Source organism: Myxocyprinus asiaticus, chromosome 13, assembly GCF_019703515.2.
Source record: "Myxocyprinus asiaticus isolate MX2 ecotype Aquarium Trade chromosome 13, UBuf_Myxa_2, whole genome shotgun sequence".
In the NCBI taxonomy this organism is placed as follows: domain Eukaryota; kingdom Metazoa; phylum Chordata; class Actinopteri; order Cypriniformes; family Catostomidae; genus Myxocyprinus; species Myxocyprinus asiaticus.
The window spans coordinates 28,042,692-28,060,674 of NC_059356.1; the positions used below are offsets into that span (position 1 = coordinate 28,042,692).

The window sequence follows — 17,983 nt, forward strand, 5'->3', positions numbered from 1 at the left end:
TCAACAATGGGCTAATCTTGATGTAAGAATTTGTTATTTTGATTTAATGATATTGATGCTCTTATATTTTACTTTTGCTAACAGAATGGAAAGGTATGAACTCTCTATCTGTTTATTTGATTATGTTTGTCTCAATTCACCCTGTTTTGTGAGTCTGTCACGTAAATCTTCCTGTATTTGTTTAAGTGATATTCTCCCCTCTGGTTTGGGAGCTGACATGGTTTGTCTTTTCAAACATATACTGTAGATCATGGCTTATTTTGAGCATTTCCTGTTTTAAAAACTTGAACCACTTCTTGTGGTTTAACAGTTTTTCTCGTGCTATATGATCACTCCACACTGCAGGGGACTTCTCCTTTTCTCCTTTGCAGTAGAGAGTAAATAATTAGGCTTTTTGCAGTTCATTTGTGAAAACAATATAAACCATCCAATGTCAAGTGTAGTATGAATGTTTGATTTCACACTAGTCACACCATTTAATATGATTTTTACTTGTGAAATTGTGTTGAAATTAACTGTAACTTTTTTTTTTTAAGAAACATGGCACACTCAAAACTATTATTTAGGATATTTATTACAGACAGATGTGTACATTAGATACACGCTCATGAAATAACACAAGAAGATGAATGCTCCATTCAGCAATCAACCACAGCGTGAGGTGTATTTGCTATGGAATATGTTTAAGAATCACGACAGTTCAACCTAAAACCTCTACTGACCCCTGCAAGCTCCAAGACCAAACTACAGCTTTCCTATGGAAGAAGTAAAGTACAGGCTAAAACATATAGATGAACCCTATGGAAAACAAGCAGGTGAATGTTAAATTATGGAAGTACCACTTGTTCATCCAGTTTACAAAGTATCCATACACACTTTATGAAAAATGCTATCTTCATTGATGAAGCAAATTAGGAAATGCTGAATGTTTTACAGGGAATGATTTCACATTTTAGATATTAGGTAGTTTCAAAATCTCCCACTGAAGAAAAGCTTTGAGATACATTCTTCATTATACTAAATACAAGAGCTATTTAATTATCAAAATATATATAATTTGCATGATTTAATTTTCTGGTTTGGAATGCACAACATGTATTTTTTTTTAACTATATGTCTCACCATTTTCATTCAAATTGATGTTGAATATATTTCATGATTGCCTAAGTTGTCCTTAATCATTCGAAGCATAAATTAAACGTCACACTGTCCATTGCAGTCGCATTTAAACTATTCAAATGCAATGCTGCTTCAACACATGACCTTTTGAGACAATAGACATAAATGCAACGCATTCACTAAGTGCAATATGTGCCCTAATTCGTGGACCATTTAGAAACAAGTCAATAGTCTTCAATATTATATTTCCCACAAATAAGCAAGAAGAGCGCATAAAAACAAAACAAAAACAAAAAAACATACACGCTAAACTTTTTTTTTTTTTTCAGTAAAGAGAAATTTTGTCATCTTGTGTCCATGTTAAGATGACACATGTAATGACTAAGAAGCCTTTCTCTATTCGGTCTTGGCTGATGATTAACGCGTAGTCTAAACAAAGCCAAATCTATTGCACTTTTCCAATCCTGCTCTTTTCCAGGGAACAGAAACAACTCTCTTAAATGTTATAAATAACCAGTCACATTGTAGTGCTTTTCATATTAACAAACAACTATTAGAATGATCTGTATTTAAAATACACTATTTCAAATCATCATAACATAAGTTTTCATTTGAAGCAAGGCATATTTTCAGATTGGAATAATATTGAAATATTAGTGTTTATTACCTACCCATGATCAACTTTGTGATAACATTAATGCCCACTAACAACAAACTTCAACAAGCAAAGTTGTAATGGAGATGAACTGGTTCTCTAATGATTATCAATTACACATTGGAGCAGACAGATTAACACACACCATCTTTACAACCCAAATGGAAAAATTGAGTCTGTATCATGGAACGAGCTGCTGATTGCACAGAGAAAGAGAAACAGAAATACACAACAGATTTAGAAAGAAAATAATATATTTGCATCTCAGTAGCGTGTTGTGTACCAGTTGTTGTCAGTCATCTGCACCAGTTCATTTACCACATCCAGCAGGTTGCGGTTGTGTTTCTGTAGAAGACGCTGATTTAATGCTCGGTCACCAAAGCCCATCTCTACCAGCACAGCCATCATGGCATCATGAGATGCTGCATCTTCTGGGAGCTACACACCCAATACAAGAATGTTAAACTATTAAGGGCCTGAATTAGATTTGATTAAGAAAATTATGTAACACACTTGTCCAAATGAATATGTGTAAAGCAAAAAAAAAGTGTAGACTTTGGATTGTCTTGCACTATAGTCACTCATTATTGAATTAGAATTTTAAATGCTGTCTCTGTAGGAAAAAAATTGTTCCACTTTATATTTGGTGTCTTTAACTACTACATACTTAAAAAGTTGATACAATGTACTTATTATGTACATTCGTGTTGTTGCATTGCACTTACATTTAAAGAACCTGCATTTAATTACATTTGTAGTTACACTGTTAACTTACCCATAACACCCTGTCTACACCTGGTGCGTCCGCTGACACAATGCAATGGCTTGAGGCCGTCTATAATGGACGCATCGACACAAACGTTCTAAACGCTTAATTTGTGTAGTAGCGCCAGCGCTTGTTTATTGTCAGCGCAATGGACACACCACAACCGAAGCTTCCAGTGTAGACAGCATCATTCGTTATAAAGGGGTTCTATTGCTTTTGATGCGACACGACGCTCCGCTCGCGTCCGGTGTAGACAGGGTGTAACTCTAAATCTAACACTACCCCTACTCCTAAACCTATCCATACCTCAAACTCAGTAGCAGAAAATGTGAATCTTGTGAGAATTTTGCAGAACAACATGTAGTTACACAGTAAATACATTGTATTGTAATGTTAGTAGTACATAGTAGTTAAAGACACATAATATAAAGTGTGACCAAAAAAGTACTTCTGTAGTGACGCAATCATAATACCAATAACCAGTCATAACACATACAAAGGAAGGACAACATTTTAAATATACAGTATGTATTCGAATTTTCAGCATTAAAAATAAAGAGTGACTCTGTCTGTATGTCTCCCCCATAACTTAGATGTCATGTGCATACAAGATACTCCCTGTTTACAAATACTACTTCTCCAGCTGAGTTACTGTTAAAACCAGGTGAAATGCTAAAACAACATAAACGCTCACCTTCTCAGAACCAGTTTGCCCAGTAAAAAGAGCTTTATAGGCAGATGCTGCCACAGACAGGGCACCTTTCACCAATCCACCTGTGATGCTATTAGCCCTGAAGAAGGACAGAAATGAGACCATGAGAATGAGAGTATTAGAAAGAAAAGCAAACAATGCAATAACACTGACATAATGAGGAAGATTTCTAGATTTCCTCTATTTCTAGAGGAGGACCATACTTAAGGCTACATTAAACTTAGCATTATACAGCGGCTACAGTGGTTGTGTGAAGTGTGACTTACCTGAGCTCTTCTGTTTCAGACTTCGCAGATATAGATGAGTTCTCAGGGTCAGACTGATTGGGCTCAGAATCTATTAAAAGAAAATGCAGATCAACTCCGAAGCATGACTTTGTGTGTCTGTGTGTGTGTGTGTGTATGTGTGTTCATAAACGGATATTTCCTGTTCTAAATTCTGACTGGATAAGCCACGATTGAAGCTTTTGTAAAGTAGATGATATATGCGCACCAGTTGAAATCAACATTAATTTGCAGAGCCTGCAGTTACGTTAATGCACAAAATTACTTATATAGGAATTGTTTATTGTGATAATTATTATTAATACATTTAAATGATGGTGTGTGTAATCTTTTCATTGTTAAAATGCATTCTACCATACCAGCTTAATATGCAGATAAAAATACAAGTAAGCTATCCATAGATTGATTTCCATGAAAAGTGTAAACACTGTGGCTTTGTGGCACTATCAACATATTGCTCTTTTTGTCTCAGCATCCCAAAAAGCCTGACATGGAAACGTTGGCTCAACCAATGGCTTGAGTTTGGGGTGGGACTATTAGTTCAACCGAACAATGGCAGATGGGGGGCGTGTTTGACAAACGCTCATTATTTTTGCAATTCTGTTTGTTGATGTTAGTGGTGCAGAAATGACACACTTCACCTTTAATTAAAATAATTGTTGTATATTGCTTTAATATATCATGGTGTTTCCTCCCACCTCTCTCTTTGACTCCTGGCTCTCCTGGATCACTCCCCTCCTGCTCTTCTGCTCCATTCTCTGTCTGCTCTTGTGTCTCTGTGCTGGATGAATACATTTCACATCAATAAGAAATAAGATCAGGTCATTTTGCTATAAACCATAGGTTGTTGTTAAAGAATTCAGGCAGTGATTAGTATGTGAAGGAATGTTTGCAATGTTTACATGCAGTAAAGCTGGCATGTATTCCACAAGTGATGATCCATGTTATCCCTGCATGATTTGGGAATGTTCCATAGAGCATCTTGTGTGCTTTAAAGGGATAGTTCACCCAAAAATGAAAATTCTCTCATCATTTACTCACCTTCATGCTATCCCAGATGAGTATGACTTTCTTCTGCAGAACACAAGATTTTTAGAAGAATATTTCAGCTCTGTGGGTCCATACAATGCAAGTGAATGGTGACCAGAATATTAAGGGTCCAAAAGGGACATAAAGGCAGCATAAAAGTAATCCATAAATATCCAGTGGTTAAATCCATGTCTTCAGAAGCGATTTGATAGGTGTGGGAAAGAACAGATCAATATTAAAGTTGTTTTTTTTACTGTAATTCTACACTTTCACATACAGCCACCTACTGGTTGGAGCTGGTCAAAGGTGAAGATTTACAGTAAAAAAGGACTTATTATAAATATTGATCTGTTTCCTAACCTCACCCATCATATCACTTCTGAAGACATGCATTTAACCACGTGACTCTTATGGATTATGTTTAAGCTGCCTTTGTGCTTTTGGACCTTCTGAGTTCTGGTCACCATTCACTTGCATTGTATGGACCTACAAAGCTAAATTGTTCTTCTAAAAATCTTAATTTGTATTCAGCAGAAGAAAGAAAGTCATACACATCTGGGATTGCATGGGGGTGAATAAATGATGAGAACTTTTTGGGTGAACTATCCCTTTAATTAAAGCAAGAAAATATGATCTTTTGTACAAAGGAGTAGTGACCTAGAAATACTGCAGAATCTCAAATAATTCTCAATCATTTTACGTCATACCGTTCCTTTATTTAAAAAAAATAATAATAATCTAAATCCTATAAGGTTTATCTACTATCTTTAATGTGGTATCAAACTTTTGGACCCCAATGTATAATTGCTCACATGCCCACTGTATACTCACCAGGATTTAACTGAGGGCCGGGGTGCCACTACAATCACAGGAGTTAGTGGTACAGTGTCCAGAGTCTGTGAGGCACAAAGCATGTCATTAGCATCTGCAGTAGCGGCAGTGGGGCTCTGGATCTCTGCAGTCTCCACTGATTCCAGTTTGTCCCCCTCCACCGATCCCTCTACAAGCTCTTCTTCGGGCTGGGACAGGGCTGAGCTGTACATGGACTCCCCTAGAGGACGGGTGGTGTCAAAGCAGTCAGGCAGTATGATGATGTAGTCTTCGGAGGACGCAGATGAGGTCCTACTGCGGGTTTCTTTAGCTGCTACGACATTCTTCACTTCCACTTTCTTATCAACTTCCTCCCCTGCTTCCTGTACTTGATCCCCACCTGCAGGTTCCACTAGGATTTGCTCAATGTCAGACTCATGACATTCATCTGATTATAAGAAAAATCATTGGAAAGACTATTAAATTTGTGATTGGTAATAATTACAAGTCAATTAAAACATTTGAAATTCACAAGATAACAAAAGATTACATAATATGGCTGATTAAGTAACAGTCAGAAAACGAAGACTATTACCTAGTTTCAACAACCTATGCTTCTTTTAAAATAATACAAAATGAACAATACTGTGTGCATTAGTAAAATCATCAAGAGGGCAGATAATGCGCTCTGCCAACACAGGATTCAGCGACACAAAGATAGCGGTCTGACAAGTGACCGATTATCTTGTAGCACTTTTCATTTTCTTTCCACAATAAAAGTGATCCTACCTGTGCTAATCATCTCTGTTGGAACTGTCAGTAGGGGAGCAGGAGTGGATATCTCAGCTGTCTCTGTCTGGGGTGGAGCAGGGGCAGAGACTCCTGCTGTCTCTACTCTGAGTGGGGCTGGAGCAGATATTACCCCTGTTTCAGGAACTTTCTCCGCTTTCCTCTCACAAAGAGACACCGAACCTTGGGGTGCTGGGCGTACCACTGAAAGATGGCAGTAGTTATGTAAATTTAATCTTTACCCACTTTCAATGGAAAGTACTGCTAAAAATTCATTAACAAAAACCACATAAACCTTTAGCGGGGCATCTCCAACAAAGTGTACCATGTTCTGCAGCTCCACAAAGGGTGAGTGAGCGGATCACAGACGGACTCACAAACTGAGGTCCAATGATGCTCTCCTCTCCTTTCTCTTGAGCTGGAACTCCCTCTAATTCTGTCCCCTGGGCCACATCTGTGACAATGGCATTAGAAAATGTACAGAATAGCTGGTAGCTACATAATCACTGACAGTAATATACCAACAATAAGGTTGAAATTTAATGCTTTACAAATATTTGGGCAACAAGTTTACCCAAGATGTTGCTGACTCCTTGTGCTTCCATTTCTTCTTGGATCAGCCCCAATGTTGCTTTCTCCTGAAGAGGTCCATCATGGGGCAGAGGTGATATGCATGGAGTAATGTCTTTATACATACAAAGAAAAAGGGAGGATCAGTGAAGACAACCACTAGCTTGACGTCAAATCAAAGGCCGAACCTGAAGTCTGCAGTATATTATTAAAACCTCATGAAATCACTTGAAAATTGTCTCTCTTTTTTTAATAGCAATAGGCTTTAGTTATGTCACAGCAATGTACCATGATTTGTTTGTTGGTTAAGGGAGGTTTTGGGGGAGGGACATTCTCATTTAAGGGTGTTTCACATCTGGCTTGTTTGGAGCATTTGTTTCAGACCTGATGCATTTTCTTAGTTCGGTTCGTTTAGGCATATATGAACACGGCAATCACACTCAAGTCCACACCATTGAACGAGGAGGTCTCAGACCGATTGCAAATGAACTCTGGAGCGATTCGCTTGTGGTGAGAATGCAATTGAACCAATAGACCAACGAACCAAACAATATCCCAATAAAAGCTGTGAACATATGAACATACCTGATGGATCTTTGGAGAAGACATCTGTAGGTCAGCTCATCACTGTAATTCATCATCAAAACAGAGATATAGCTTTTGGCAATTATATTAGATATAATTGTATCATTTCTAAGGTAATTTTATCATGATTGCTTCTCTTTTTTGGATAACAGGTGGCAGAAAAGAAGTAGGTTGACGTTAGCAACTTTTTGACAGATAAAAATTAATTTTGTACGTGGGTTCACTCTTTCTGCTGTGTATGTGTCTGTGAGAGAGAGGGAGAGCTCTGTGACTGCGAGAAAATACACTTTTAAAGGGGTCATGACATGAGGAATCAAATTTTCCTTGATCTTTTGACATCCTTAATAGACAGAGCATTTATTTAAACCAGCCATTTGGAATTTGTGGAACTTATGATGTCACAAGGACCAAATACATCTGCATATGACTGCCTCTTCAGCAAGACATCAACGTCTATTTTTCGTCATTGCACTCTTGGCCCCAACCACTGGAGTTCAGACAGTCAGTCACAGATGAAGAGGACAGAGATGGGCCTGCCATGGGAGATTCAGCTTCAGCAAAGGAGACTTGCACAGGACACCTTTATGTGCGGGATCGGGATTTAAATGTTTTTCTACATAAACCTGGACTAGATTAACGGCTTTGATTGTTATCATACATTTTAAAAGACGCAATGTCATGTTATAACCCTAAAAATTAGACCCTCATCCCGTTTCAACTTGCAGTTTGCTCTCTTGCTGTTGTGCTGCTTTGAAGGCATCCTGGACCGTTTTTGCACACATCTGTGTGATTTTTAATTGCTGTTTTTCTTTTGTAAAAATGTACTATAGGATGCCTTTGATTGTTGTGATGTGTTTCCGGTGAGGTGTGCCATGTTTTAAGAGCGGTACAATCGCATCTTTTAAAAAATGCGTCTCATTCTGCTGCGACCACTGACTGGGAGAAACACATGCAATCCTATGTGTAAACAAACACGGAAGATGTGTGAGATGTCACTCCTGTGAAGACCAGGCTCTCTGCTTTGGCCTGATGAAGCCAGTTGAAGCACCTCAACATCACCATGGATTGTATTATGGTTGCTTATTCAGAACATTTCAGCATGGATTGCTTGTGAACCAGTCACAATATGATTCAAGCTTTGCAAATAAACTGTTATTGAAAGATAGGGCAGTTCAAACACTACTGAACTGCAAAAATGTAAGTAAACTATTTCATTCATGAATATTTCATATGCCATGACTGTTTGATAGTTTATGGTGCTGCTTGAGTGAACATTTTAATATTTTCAGGTGACATGTGTTGGGTGAACATTATGGGTTAACCCTGAAATGTAGTTTTATAATGTTGTGTGGAGTGTTAATTATTTTTGGATTGCGTTTCAAATATGGCTGTCTTGGAAGGACTGCACGATGTTAGCCAATCATAACAGTGGGTGTTTACGTTGAAGTCTTAAAGGGCTAGTGAGCTTGAAACAGAGCATTTCAGACAGAGGGCCAGAGACAGGGTCAAAAATAATTGTATATGACTAAATACTGACCAAATTATGTTTTGGTGCAAAAAAACATTAACATTATAAGGGGACCTCAGGGAAGATAATAAAATGATTATGTCATGACCCCTTTAATGCAAATAATACAAAAGCAACTAGTGACGTATAAAAATGTCCATGTCATAAATTTTACAACTCATATCTATCCCTGTGACAGATAATGTTTATTTGCCACTCAACCTCTGACTGGAATGTGCAATCTGTACCATGCGGTGATTTTGCATAACCGTGGCATTAACAATACTCGAAAATTTGTAACGGTTGACAAATTTTTACAGGTGTATAATTTTAACCGGTAGATCAATGGAGGAGCTATTTCACAGAACATAAAATTTGTGACCAATGAGGGGACAGCTTGTTCACATGTGACTTTTATTAAAACAGTTTTGGTCGGTTTTGAAAAATATTGCCGGACCAAGAAGTAACTACAACACTGTAACAATTTTGGCCCCTATTTCAGAACAACTCAAATGAGCTACAGGTCTGAAAATGCCCTTATACAGCTTTTGATTGGACCAAAATCAGAGTAGTGCAAGAAGGGTCATCAATATTTTTGGTTTGTATTCCTGGAAGAGATAGACTGTCAATTTTAAATCTGTAAGTCTGCTAAAGGTTAATTTTGTCAACTTTTAGGAGTACACTAGCATATGATGGCTTTAAATGTATTAGACATGGACTAAATTCAACAAAACTTGAAATAAAACCAATTTTGATTTAATGTGGTCTTTAACCTCTACTGCTCAACATTAATATGCATAGCTCATATGAGCAGTCCATGATAATTATTAGGAACATAATAAATAGACTGATTCCAGAAAGGTTACCTGCAGGAGTGTTGTTTGGCACACTCTCCAGCTCCTGCACAATGTTGATGTCAAGCAGTTCAAAAGACAGTAAATCCTAAGTCGAAAGCAAAAGAGAGTGTATTGAACTGGCACAAAATTCTTTACATAACATGATGAGAAAATGATAAACATGAAAAACTTGATTTTCATTTGGCCATACCTGAGCTGTGAGTAAATCCACAGATGGAATGTAGAATTCCTGATCACAGTCTTGGTTCACGGATAAGAGCAGTTGGTCCCTTGAAGCAGCCTGGCATTTGTCCTCCCTCTCAAGAGTGCGGGAAGACTTCTCCTGAAAGCCACAAGGACATAAATTGTATTCCGAAGGTAACAGTGAAAATCTTTTAAAAAGAAAAGTTCCTCCACTTCACAAATGTTCTACCTATAAGCCTATACTTCTAACCATACACTCGTGTAGAGGTCTGCAGGCAGAAATGTATTAAATAATCATTGTATATTTCGAGCAATCAGAAATAAAGTTAGCTTTTTTCCAACTGAAATCAGGCATTTATATGTTGATTTTATTGACCGTGAATTAAAAGCAATCATAAATCATATTGAAGATAACCACACTGTTATGCATTCAACAAATATCCCACCAAAGTGGCAGATCTCTAGTGTTTTGAGCGGCATTGAGCGAATTTCTTCTGCACCGGTGGACACGTAGGGTGGGAGACTCCAGTGTACATAACAATAGCTGTCCAGATAAAGAGGATTTCTTTGGTGGTTGAGAGTGTCTCCACATAGCTGCCTTACCTGTGGGGTGACACATGGAGACACCAGCAGCCCATCAGCACAGATGGCAGTAGGAGCATGTGGATCCACCACAATGCTACACCACACACGCGGCCCAAACTGCTCTCCTCTGTGTGCTAAGCGCCAGTGGGAAGTGTAGGTGCCCTCTAGCGTCGGAGCACAGAGTGCCACGCTGACCACACCCACCTGTCCTGGCTGCAGTGTGGGAACTGCGATCTCTCGCCACCTTTCACCCGAGCCCACTGCCAGGTTCCCCCACATGAACTTCAACTGAGGAGGGATTGAGAAGGACACTCAGGTTTGTACGTTTATTTGTGTGTACGCAACAGTGTGTGTTTATTCAAGATTGTGTGTGAATACCTTGGTCTCTGAGTCCCAGCACACTCTTCCACTGTTTTTCATTTTCCAGTATTTGATGAATTTGGTCCCAGGACGCAGACGTGATCCATCAGGCAGGTTTTCATCCAGAAGAAGAGCCGTCATAGCTGGCACAGACAATGGGCATGGACGTTTAGGACGACTGCAATGACAAACAAAAATCAGTTATAGGACGCAACACAACTATACTATATCATATTCAAAGTGACAGTTTAAATGGAAGAAAAAAGCAACACAGCAAAAAGGAGTTTATTTCTAAAAGGTCAGAGAGAGGGTGAAAAATGGTCAATTAAAATGAAATTTAGTTTATGGCACAAAAAAAAAAACCTTACTAACATTTAAGTGGAAAATAAATTTATAAGAATTGCATTAAAACACAAAAACAAAAAAAGATGACAAAGCAGAGGTTTTAAAACTAAATACTACTGTAACTCTATAGTAATTTAATATGTTCTTATTCATTGAAAGATTATTAACCTCATTTGGAAGAGAGGTGTAAGCTCTTACTCTGGGCTGTTTGCCTGTGTGGCCCGTGGCTGCAGCAGGACAGGTGAAGAGCTCCCTTCTCCAGCAGCACTCCACTGCAGCCCTCTTCTCTCCATCCTCAGCTGTTTCCTGATCTCTTTCACCTCCGCTTTAAGCTGTCGCTTCTCCGCTTTAAGGCGCTGCTTCTCTGCCTTACGAAAGCTCCTGTCACCCCTTCTGTAGAACCTTCAGAGGAAGATTTGATTATTTATTTCAGCCTTTTCTGAACCTTGATACCAATGCATCAAACAGAGGACAAAAGCCCACCTGCTGTGGTCTGGTGCTGGAGAACCATGCTCAGGAATGGACAGGGGAGTTCTGGCTCTCACAAGGTTGTGGCTTGGATCATGTGAGAAGCTGCAAGGCTCACACAGAGTGCAGGAGGTACACACACTGGGTAACAAGAAACCAAACAAAATAAAACTTACAATGGTTAATGACAAAATGAAAGTCTATTACATCTATTTACACCATGCCAGAGTTTCGCGTGACTTATAATTCAAGCAACACAACAAAAGTAAAGGGAGGTGTGCTCCCCGCACAACCGTCAGACCAAAAACCCAAGACAAAAGTGATCATAGATCCAATATTGGTTTTTACTGGAAGTAAATATTTTCAAAGATGTAAAAAATAAGCAGCAGGTATTTGGTCTTCAGGGTTACCCCTGGCCCAAAATAATGAACAAAACAACCTAGAAAGAAAAAACAAAAATAACTAACCTGAAAGGAGGAAATAAAAATACAATTAAACTAAACCAACAAAACAGGATGAACATTCAAATAAACAGGGCAGCTCACCCCTACAGAACTAGCACAAATGCAAAGAACCATCACAGTTCTTGAAACTCAAGGTATTGGTCTGGCGGCTGGTGGGGAGCGTGGAGGAGTGCGACCGGCCCGAAGTCGCAACAACTCGTATCTCAACGGCAGCACAGAGATTTTATAAGGCATACACTGAGGAACAGCCAGTCACCATCATACAGGTGAAGCAAATGATTGGCAAATTAGCTGGACCTGGAACAGACACACCAAGCACCAACAAAACACTCAGACAGATGCTGGGTTTCCATCCAAAATGTTTCAAATTTTTTAAGCACATTTCTAAAAATTCAACTTACGAAAATACGAATTGTTGCGCGTTTCCATCCACTACGTAATGCGCATATCATGAGGGTGGAGCAGCTGAATGACTTCTCCCTGCTTTAGGGACAGTTTTATTTGCAAGGCTGGAGCAAGTATCTCATTTTATTAAATGCATCCACGAGACACCACAGAATAAGTGTAATATCTGATATAATGTGGGCTGAAATAGCTGCGATGCCCACACACCGCCAGTCTCCGCATACCTGGGAGAGCCCGCTCTCAAAACTGTTCTGGCAGATTGTGAGGACCCACTTTATCGACCAGCTGTGGGTTAAACACTTCCGAATGACAAGCGCTATGTTCAAAGAATTGTGTGCCAAGGTCGGACCTTTCGGTTGGCTAGTCACATCAAGCTATCGCACACTCATAACACATGCACGAATGGTCAAAACACATCATCGTTTTGCAAATAAACCGTTTCCATCACCTTAATGTGCACTTTAACTAATGCGAAACTCCAGAAAATCCACCTCCTCCTAGTGCATTAAATTTTAAGCTATTTATAAAGTTTATTTGCACATCAAGCGTTTCCATTCAGGATTTCTTATGCGCAATTTCAAAATGCGCATAAAAATAGTTGGATGGAAACCCCCCTAAAGAAAGAGCGAAGCACAACAGTAATAATGCACAAAACAAACACGGGATGTAACAACAACATTTTTGCTCACTTGGCTTTTATTTGTTAATCCTGCACATAGTAAAAATGTTCTGGTCAAAGCAGTATTTTAATGTGATTTTGTTGCTTTCAGAGGCCGACCGATAGAACGGCTTTACCGTTTAAATATGCCCGATAGTTGTTTTTTGGAACTGTCGGCAAAAATCAACACTGATAGTTGCCTGTCTTTTTTTCATTATTATTCTCCATGTTCTTCTGTGGCCTGACACCACGTCGGGATTTGCTGTATCTAAATCTTTCATCATTGACAATATTCATCCATATTTTATCCTCACCTTGTCATTTTGATTAGATAATCAAGTGTTCTACACTGAAGCAAGGGCATGCAATGAAAAATATGGCTATAAGGAAACATCAGCACATACATCGATCTACTATTGATGCATAATGATCTACTGTTGATGAATTACTGCTCATACAGTATTTATTAGCCTATATCACAATGTTTCCTTTATAGTGTTTCTATTGTAATACATTATAGATGATTGTATGAGTGTATGTTTTGTTTCCCCTATGTGATTGTGAGAGTAGCTGGAAGCACAGACATCTCAAAATAAGAGTCTCTATGTCTGTGCCCATCACAGTAAGAAAGACCAAAATGTTGTTTTTTTTTTACATTTAATAAATCTATTTTAAAAACTATTGGCCGATTAATCGGTCATCTGCATTTCCATCACCTTAAGCCCGAAGTATACTTCAGTGAGACACGAAAACAAGGCATCTGCGTACAGGATGCGTAGAGCAAATTTTGTCATCAGCAGGGTGCTCGATTTTTCTAACCGTGCGTACTCTGAACGCGAAGAATGCGTGTGTGCCAGGAATGATTTGCACTTATCAGTCGGTCCACAAGGCAGCAATACTCGCAATTGGGCCATTGCATTCACAAAGAAGCACTAGAAGATGTAATCACTGCTAAACATCAGGAGACAAAGGTAGAAACAACAACAATGGACACTCAGATCTAACCTGCACTGGTATCCGCCACCTGCAGTCTGGCCCCGGCAGCTGCTGCAGGCTGGAGCTGAACTTGGGGCCCCAGGCAGTGTGGATGAGGTGACCTCAGGAATTTGTGCCTCTGCTCCCACTGGCTTATGGATGCAGCATTGTCCAGAGAACTCCCTGCAGATCTTTTCTACTGCTTCCCGAACCACCTGGTCCTTAAACTGTACCAGTAAAAAGATTTTGGAAAAGGGAATAATAGAGAGATGTTTCCTTAGTGATGACAGGGTTTTTCTCCACTGCCAAAGGTGTCAGAATCTTACACACTTTGGCACTGAACAACATTTGTCAATTCAAAATGTCCCGTTTCTCGTACCTTTTCCATGTATGACGTGAACCAGGCTGGAGGTGTCTTATCCTCCGCTTTTCCACCTTTGAGTTCATTTACAGTTACCTTTAAAACAAAAGCAGTTTTATGATATTAAAACAGAAAGAAAAACAACTTTAAAAGATGTATTGAATATTACAATGCAAGCAAAGTATAATAAAACGTTTAAACCATATTTATAAAAAAAATCCAAATGTAATATTACACATGCAAACTTATTAAGTAGCAGTCAGGAATTTGCTACAACAACAACACTGGCTACATCTGTGTTTGTGCAAAACCATTGGATCATATAATCTTACCAATCCTTCCTCTGGGACTGCAGCTTGCACTTTGCGACTCACTACTTGCGCCAAAGTAGGGCAGTGTTGAGGAGGCCTGAATCCCTTCTTGGGTTCTCCAACACTACCAGGTTTCACCTGAGCCAAACCCACCCCCGACCCTTGTGGTGGACCCGATGCTGGCACTCTGGCTGTACTGCCCCTTGTCTCATACACATTCATTTGCAGTCTGTTCCCCTGTCGTGCAGCACTCTATGGGTTCAGACAAAAAGACCTGTAAGGTCTCACATTCTATCAAGGCCATTCGTTACAATAAAGAGCAATGTAACATCAGCAGAGTGTAGAGTATTTCCATCACATTTGTTGATTCCAAAGCAATAGGTTTAATACACTCTACAATAACACCCTAAACAGGTAAAGCAATAATCGTTTACCTTCAGGGCCTCTTCATATTCCACTGAAAAGAGAAAATAGAGAGCTACAATCAATATCTATGTTCCAATTTATCAAATGTTCTTTCTGAATTTAAATGTATTTATTTTGCTTTGATTTGTTTGACTGATTGATGACACAGATGAAGACCTGTTACTTACATTGGCTGTTGATTGATACCTAAAACCAAGAGTAAAACACAAAATTATATTAGAAATATTCCCAAAATGAAAATTCAGAATAAATGGAGACTTCTACTTTTTTTCTGAAAGTCCTCAAAATTCCCACCACAGTGTCATTTCACAGTGTCACATCTCAAATTCTGTGTTGTGTTTAATAAAATTATGTGGTAGAAATGACAGTGAAAGAAAGAAAATTGTTTTTGAAATTAAATGGCCAACTCCTTTGTCTTGCTAAGGCTAATTTCACAGTTAACAATGTATGTATCTTAAATATACACAACTAAATATTTTCTCATTTGTTTTGCATAATTTTTCAAAATTACAGCTGTATTGGAAATGATGCTCTGTTCTTCTAACATAATTTGTCTTCTATACAATTTCAAGCATGCTCTTCACTGACAATTTTTGTTGACTTGGTACACTGATGTTTTAAAAACACTTTATTAGGGACAAAATTGTTTGGTGTGGTGGAAATTATGGCACAATTGTGGGATTAAATTGATAGAAATAGTTTTCACAATTAATATTGAAATGGCTGATGCTTGTTTCAATCTTTGTTTAGATGATCATAGTTTAAAAAAATAATATATATATATATAAAATAGATTTTCATAGCTTAATATTTAAAGTCTGCGTCCTGGGACAAGTCAAAAACAGTCAAATCTTTACATAAAAGGCATTTGAAAAGTGCCAAAAATAAATAATGAAGGCCTGGTAAAAAGTTTCCTAATCAGTTTTAATGTGACCTTCATATAACAAAAAGGAAAAAGTTGAAAACTATTCGTTTTAATAAAAAGTATGCATCCGAAGAAACACAATGCATCCAGCGTCATGAATATAGGCTTACCTCTTCATTCTCCTCATCGATATACGTCACTTGTAAATTACACAGGCTAAAAGACCTCTTCACCTGAAGAAGAAAGCAATACCGAAAGTCAAGACACGACTCCCTTAATGGAGGATAATAGTTTCTGTTTAATAATATACTCAACTGTCTACAACTACCCATTGCTCTCCTTTTCTGATATTGCTTTTGTGCCATAAATTCTGCGCGCGCAAGATGATACTGCGCATCATTTACGTGACACAGTGTTTTGCAAGTGGACGAGAAAAATACAGTTTACTATAGCAGTCAATTGTTGTGTTTCAGAAACCAGTGAACTATGCCTGGACTAGCTACGCGGCAAGCAAGCACAAAAACGCTGTCTAGAAAAGGAGCTCAAAAGGTTTTGAGACTCAATCCGTGAGTCAACACAATATACAAGTGCTGGATCTACAGACGTGACAGCTGGTTCGTCTTATAACGGCTTTCTAATTAATGGCCTGCATTAGATTGAAGGCCTAGGCACGTACGATCCAAAAGCAAAACTATAAAGCATTTATTTTAATAGCAATACATATTTTAAAACGTGGCTTTTTAATTTTTAGCTTTCGGCAAAATGGTCGCTTGGCTCACTCTTTCTAAATGATGAAGCATTTTTTTACTGCATGCCGCTCGTCAAAGTAGCACTCAGAGAAGTGGATGTCAAAACAGATGCTTTGTAATACTATAATCGCACAAGACCTCCTCAGATAAAAGGGCTTTGCGGCATCAAGATGAGTGTTCAGACTGACATCAGTCATCATCTTGTGCTTACCATGGCCTCCGTAGACTCCCAACTCTTCGTCTCTGAGCCAGACAGCAAAAAACTCTTCGCATTCCCTCGGAAATTCACCTTCAGATTGATATAGAAATCCATGGCGCGAGGACTATTTCAGGCGTTGCATAGGTGATAAGAGTAAGGCCTTGATGAGCTGCTGTACTCTGGCCTCTGGATTTCTCTGATCAAAATGGTCCTCTGTGTTTACATCAGCGACGTAAACACTACCACTGCATCAGCTGACAGGAAAAAGGCCTGACGTCATCCAAAGCGGAAGAATCTGATGGGCAGGGCAATATTCAGCTGTAGTGCAATATCACACGTGTGATCTGGTGAATGTTAATACAGTATTGCTACATAGCATTTTAATATTAGATCTGAATTGATCCGTGATTAATAATTGAGATAGAAATTGCATTTAGTCGGTAAGGGGAACGATATGGCGTATTTGTTTTTCCTTAAATTTCACAAATTCTATAAGATCTGATAAAGGACTGAATGGAGTCAACTGTTTATTGTTTCTTTGCTCTGTGTTAGTCAAAATGTGACCCCTAGAAATACATTATCTCTCTAAAAAGAAAAATCTTGCCACATTGACACCAGTAGCATTATTATAAGTAATAATATTTGTATGATATTAACTTATATATAATAATGTTTGTAATAATACTTAATCATTATACTTAATAATTATTTTACTTAAAGGAATATTCTGCGTTCAGTACAAGTTAAGCATTTGTGGCATAATGTTGATTACTACAAAAATGTATTTCGACTTGTTCTTCCTTCTCTTTAAAAAAAGAAAAGAAAAAAGAGCAAAAATCAAGGTTCCAGTGAGGCGTTTACAATGGAAGTAAATGGGGCCAATTTTTGGATGGTTTAAAGGCAGAAATGTGAAGCTGATAATTTTATAAAAGCACTTACATTAAAT

General features: G+C 38.4%; 1 protein-coding gene across 2 annotated transcripts; it reads right to left on the bottom strand.

Annotated features, from left to right (window-relative positions):
* Positions 1-834: 834 nt before the first annotated feature.
* LOC127450159 (next to BRCA1 gene 1 protein-like) lies at positions 835-17,273 on the bottom strand. Of its 2 annotated transcripts, none has more exons than XM_051714010.1 (21): positions 17,050-17,273; positions 16,260-16,322; positions 15,392-15,410; positions 15,233-15,255; positions 14,820-15,050; positions 14,506-14,583; positions 14,157-14,353; positions 11,640-11,765; positions 11,355-11,558; positions 10,830-10,989; positions 10,470-10,739; positions 9,874-10,005; positions 9,693-9,768; positions 6,739-6,849; positions 6,490-6,618; positions 6,165-6,368; positions 5,397-5,823; positions 4,235-4,317; positions 3,519-3,588; positions 3,235-3,331; positions 835-2,212 (listed from the first exon to the last, which is right to left on the bottom strand). In XM_051714010.1, the coding sequence occupies exons 1-21, from the start codon at positions 17,149-17,151 to the stop codon at positions 2,039-2,041; spliced, it is 2,976 nt and encodes a 991-aa protein (XP_051569970.1). In that variant the 5' UTR covers positions 17,152-17,273; the 3' UTR covers positions 835-2,038. The 2 variants fall into 2 exon arrangements, with proteins under 2 accessions (XP_051569970.1, XP_051569969.1); XM_051714009.1 differs by having other exon boundaries at positions 6,460-6,618; positions 17,050-17,272.
* Positions 17,274-17,983: the final 710 nt, after the last annotated feature.

Bases quoted from the DNA above. Each gene is read 5' to 3' on its own strand.
- LOC127450159 (XM_051714009.1), bottom strand. From the start codon at position 17,151: ATGGATTTCTATATCAATCTGAAGGTGAATTTCCGAGGGAATGCGAAG. The intron at 15,051-15,232 runs GTAAACGATTAT...CTGAACCCATAG, and splicing joins AATATGAAGAGGCCCTGAAG to AGTGCTGCACGACAGGGGAA. The intron at 14,584-14,819 runs GTAAGATTATAT...TTTGTTTTAAAG, and splicing joins CAGTCCCAGAGGAAGGATTG to GTAACTGTAAATGAACTCAA.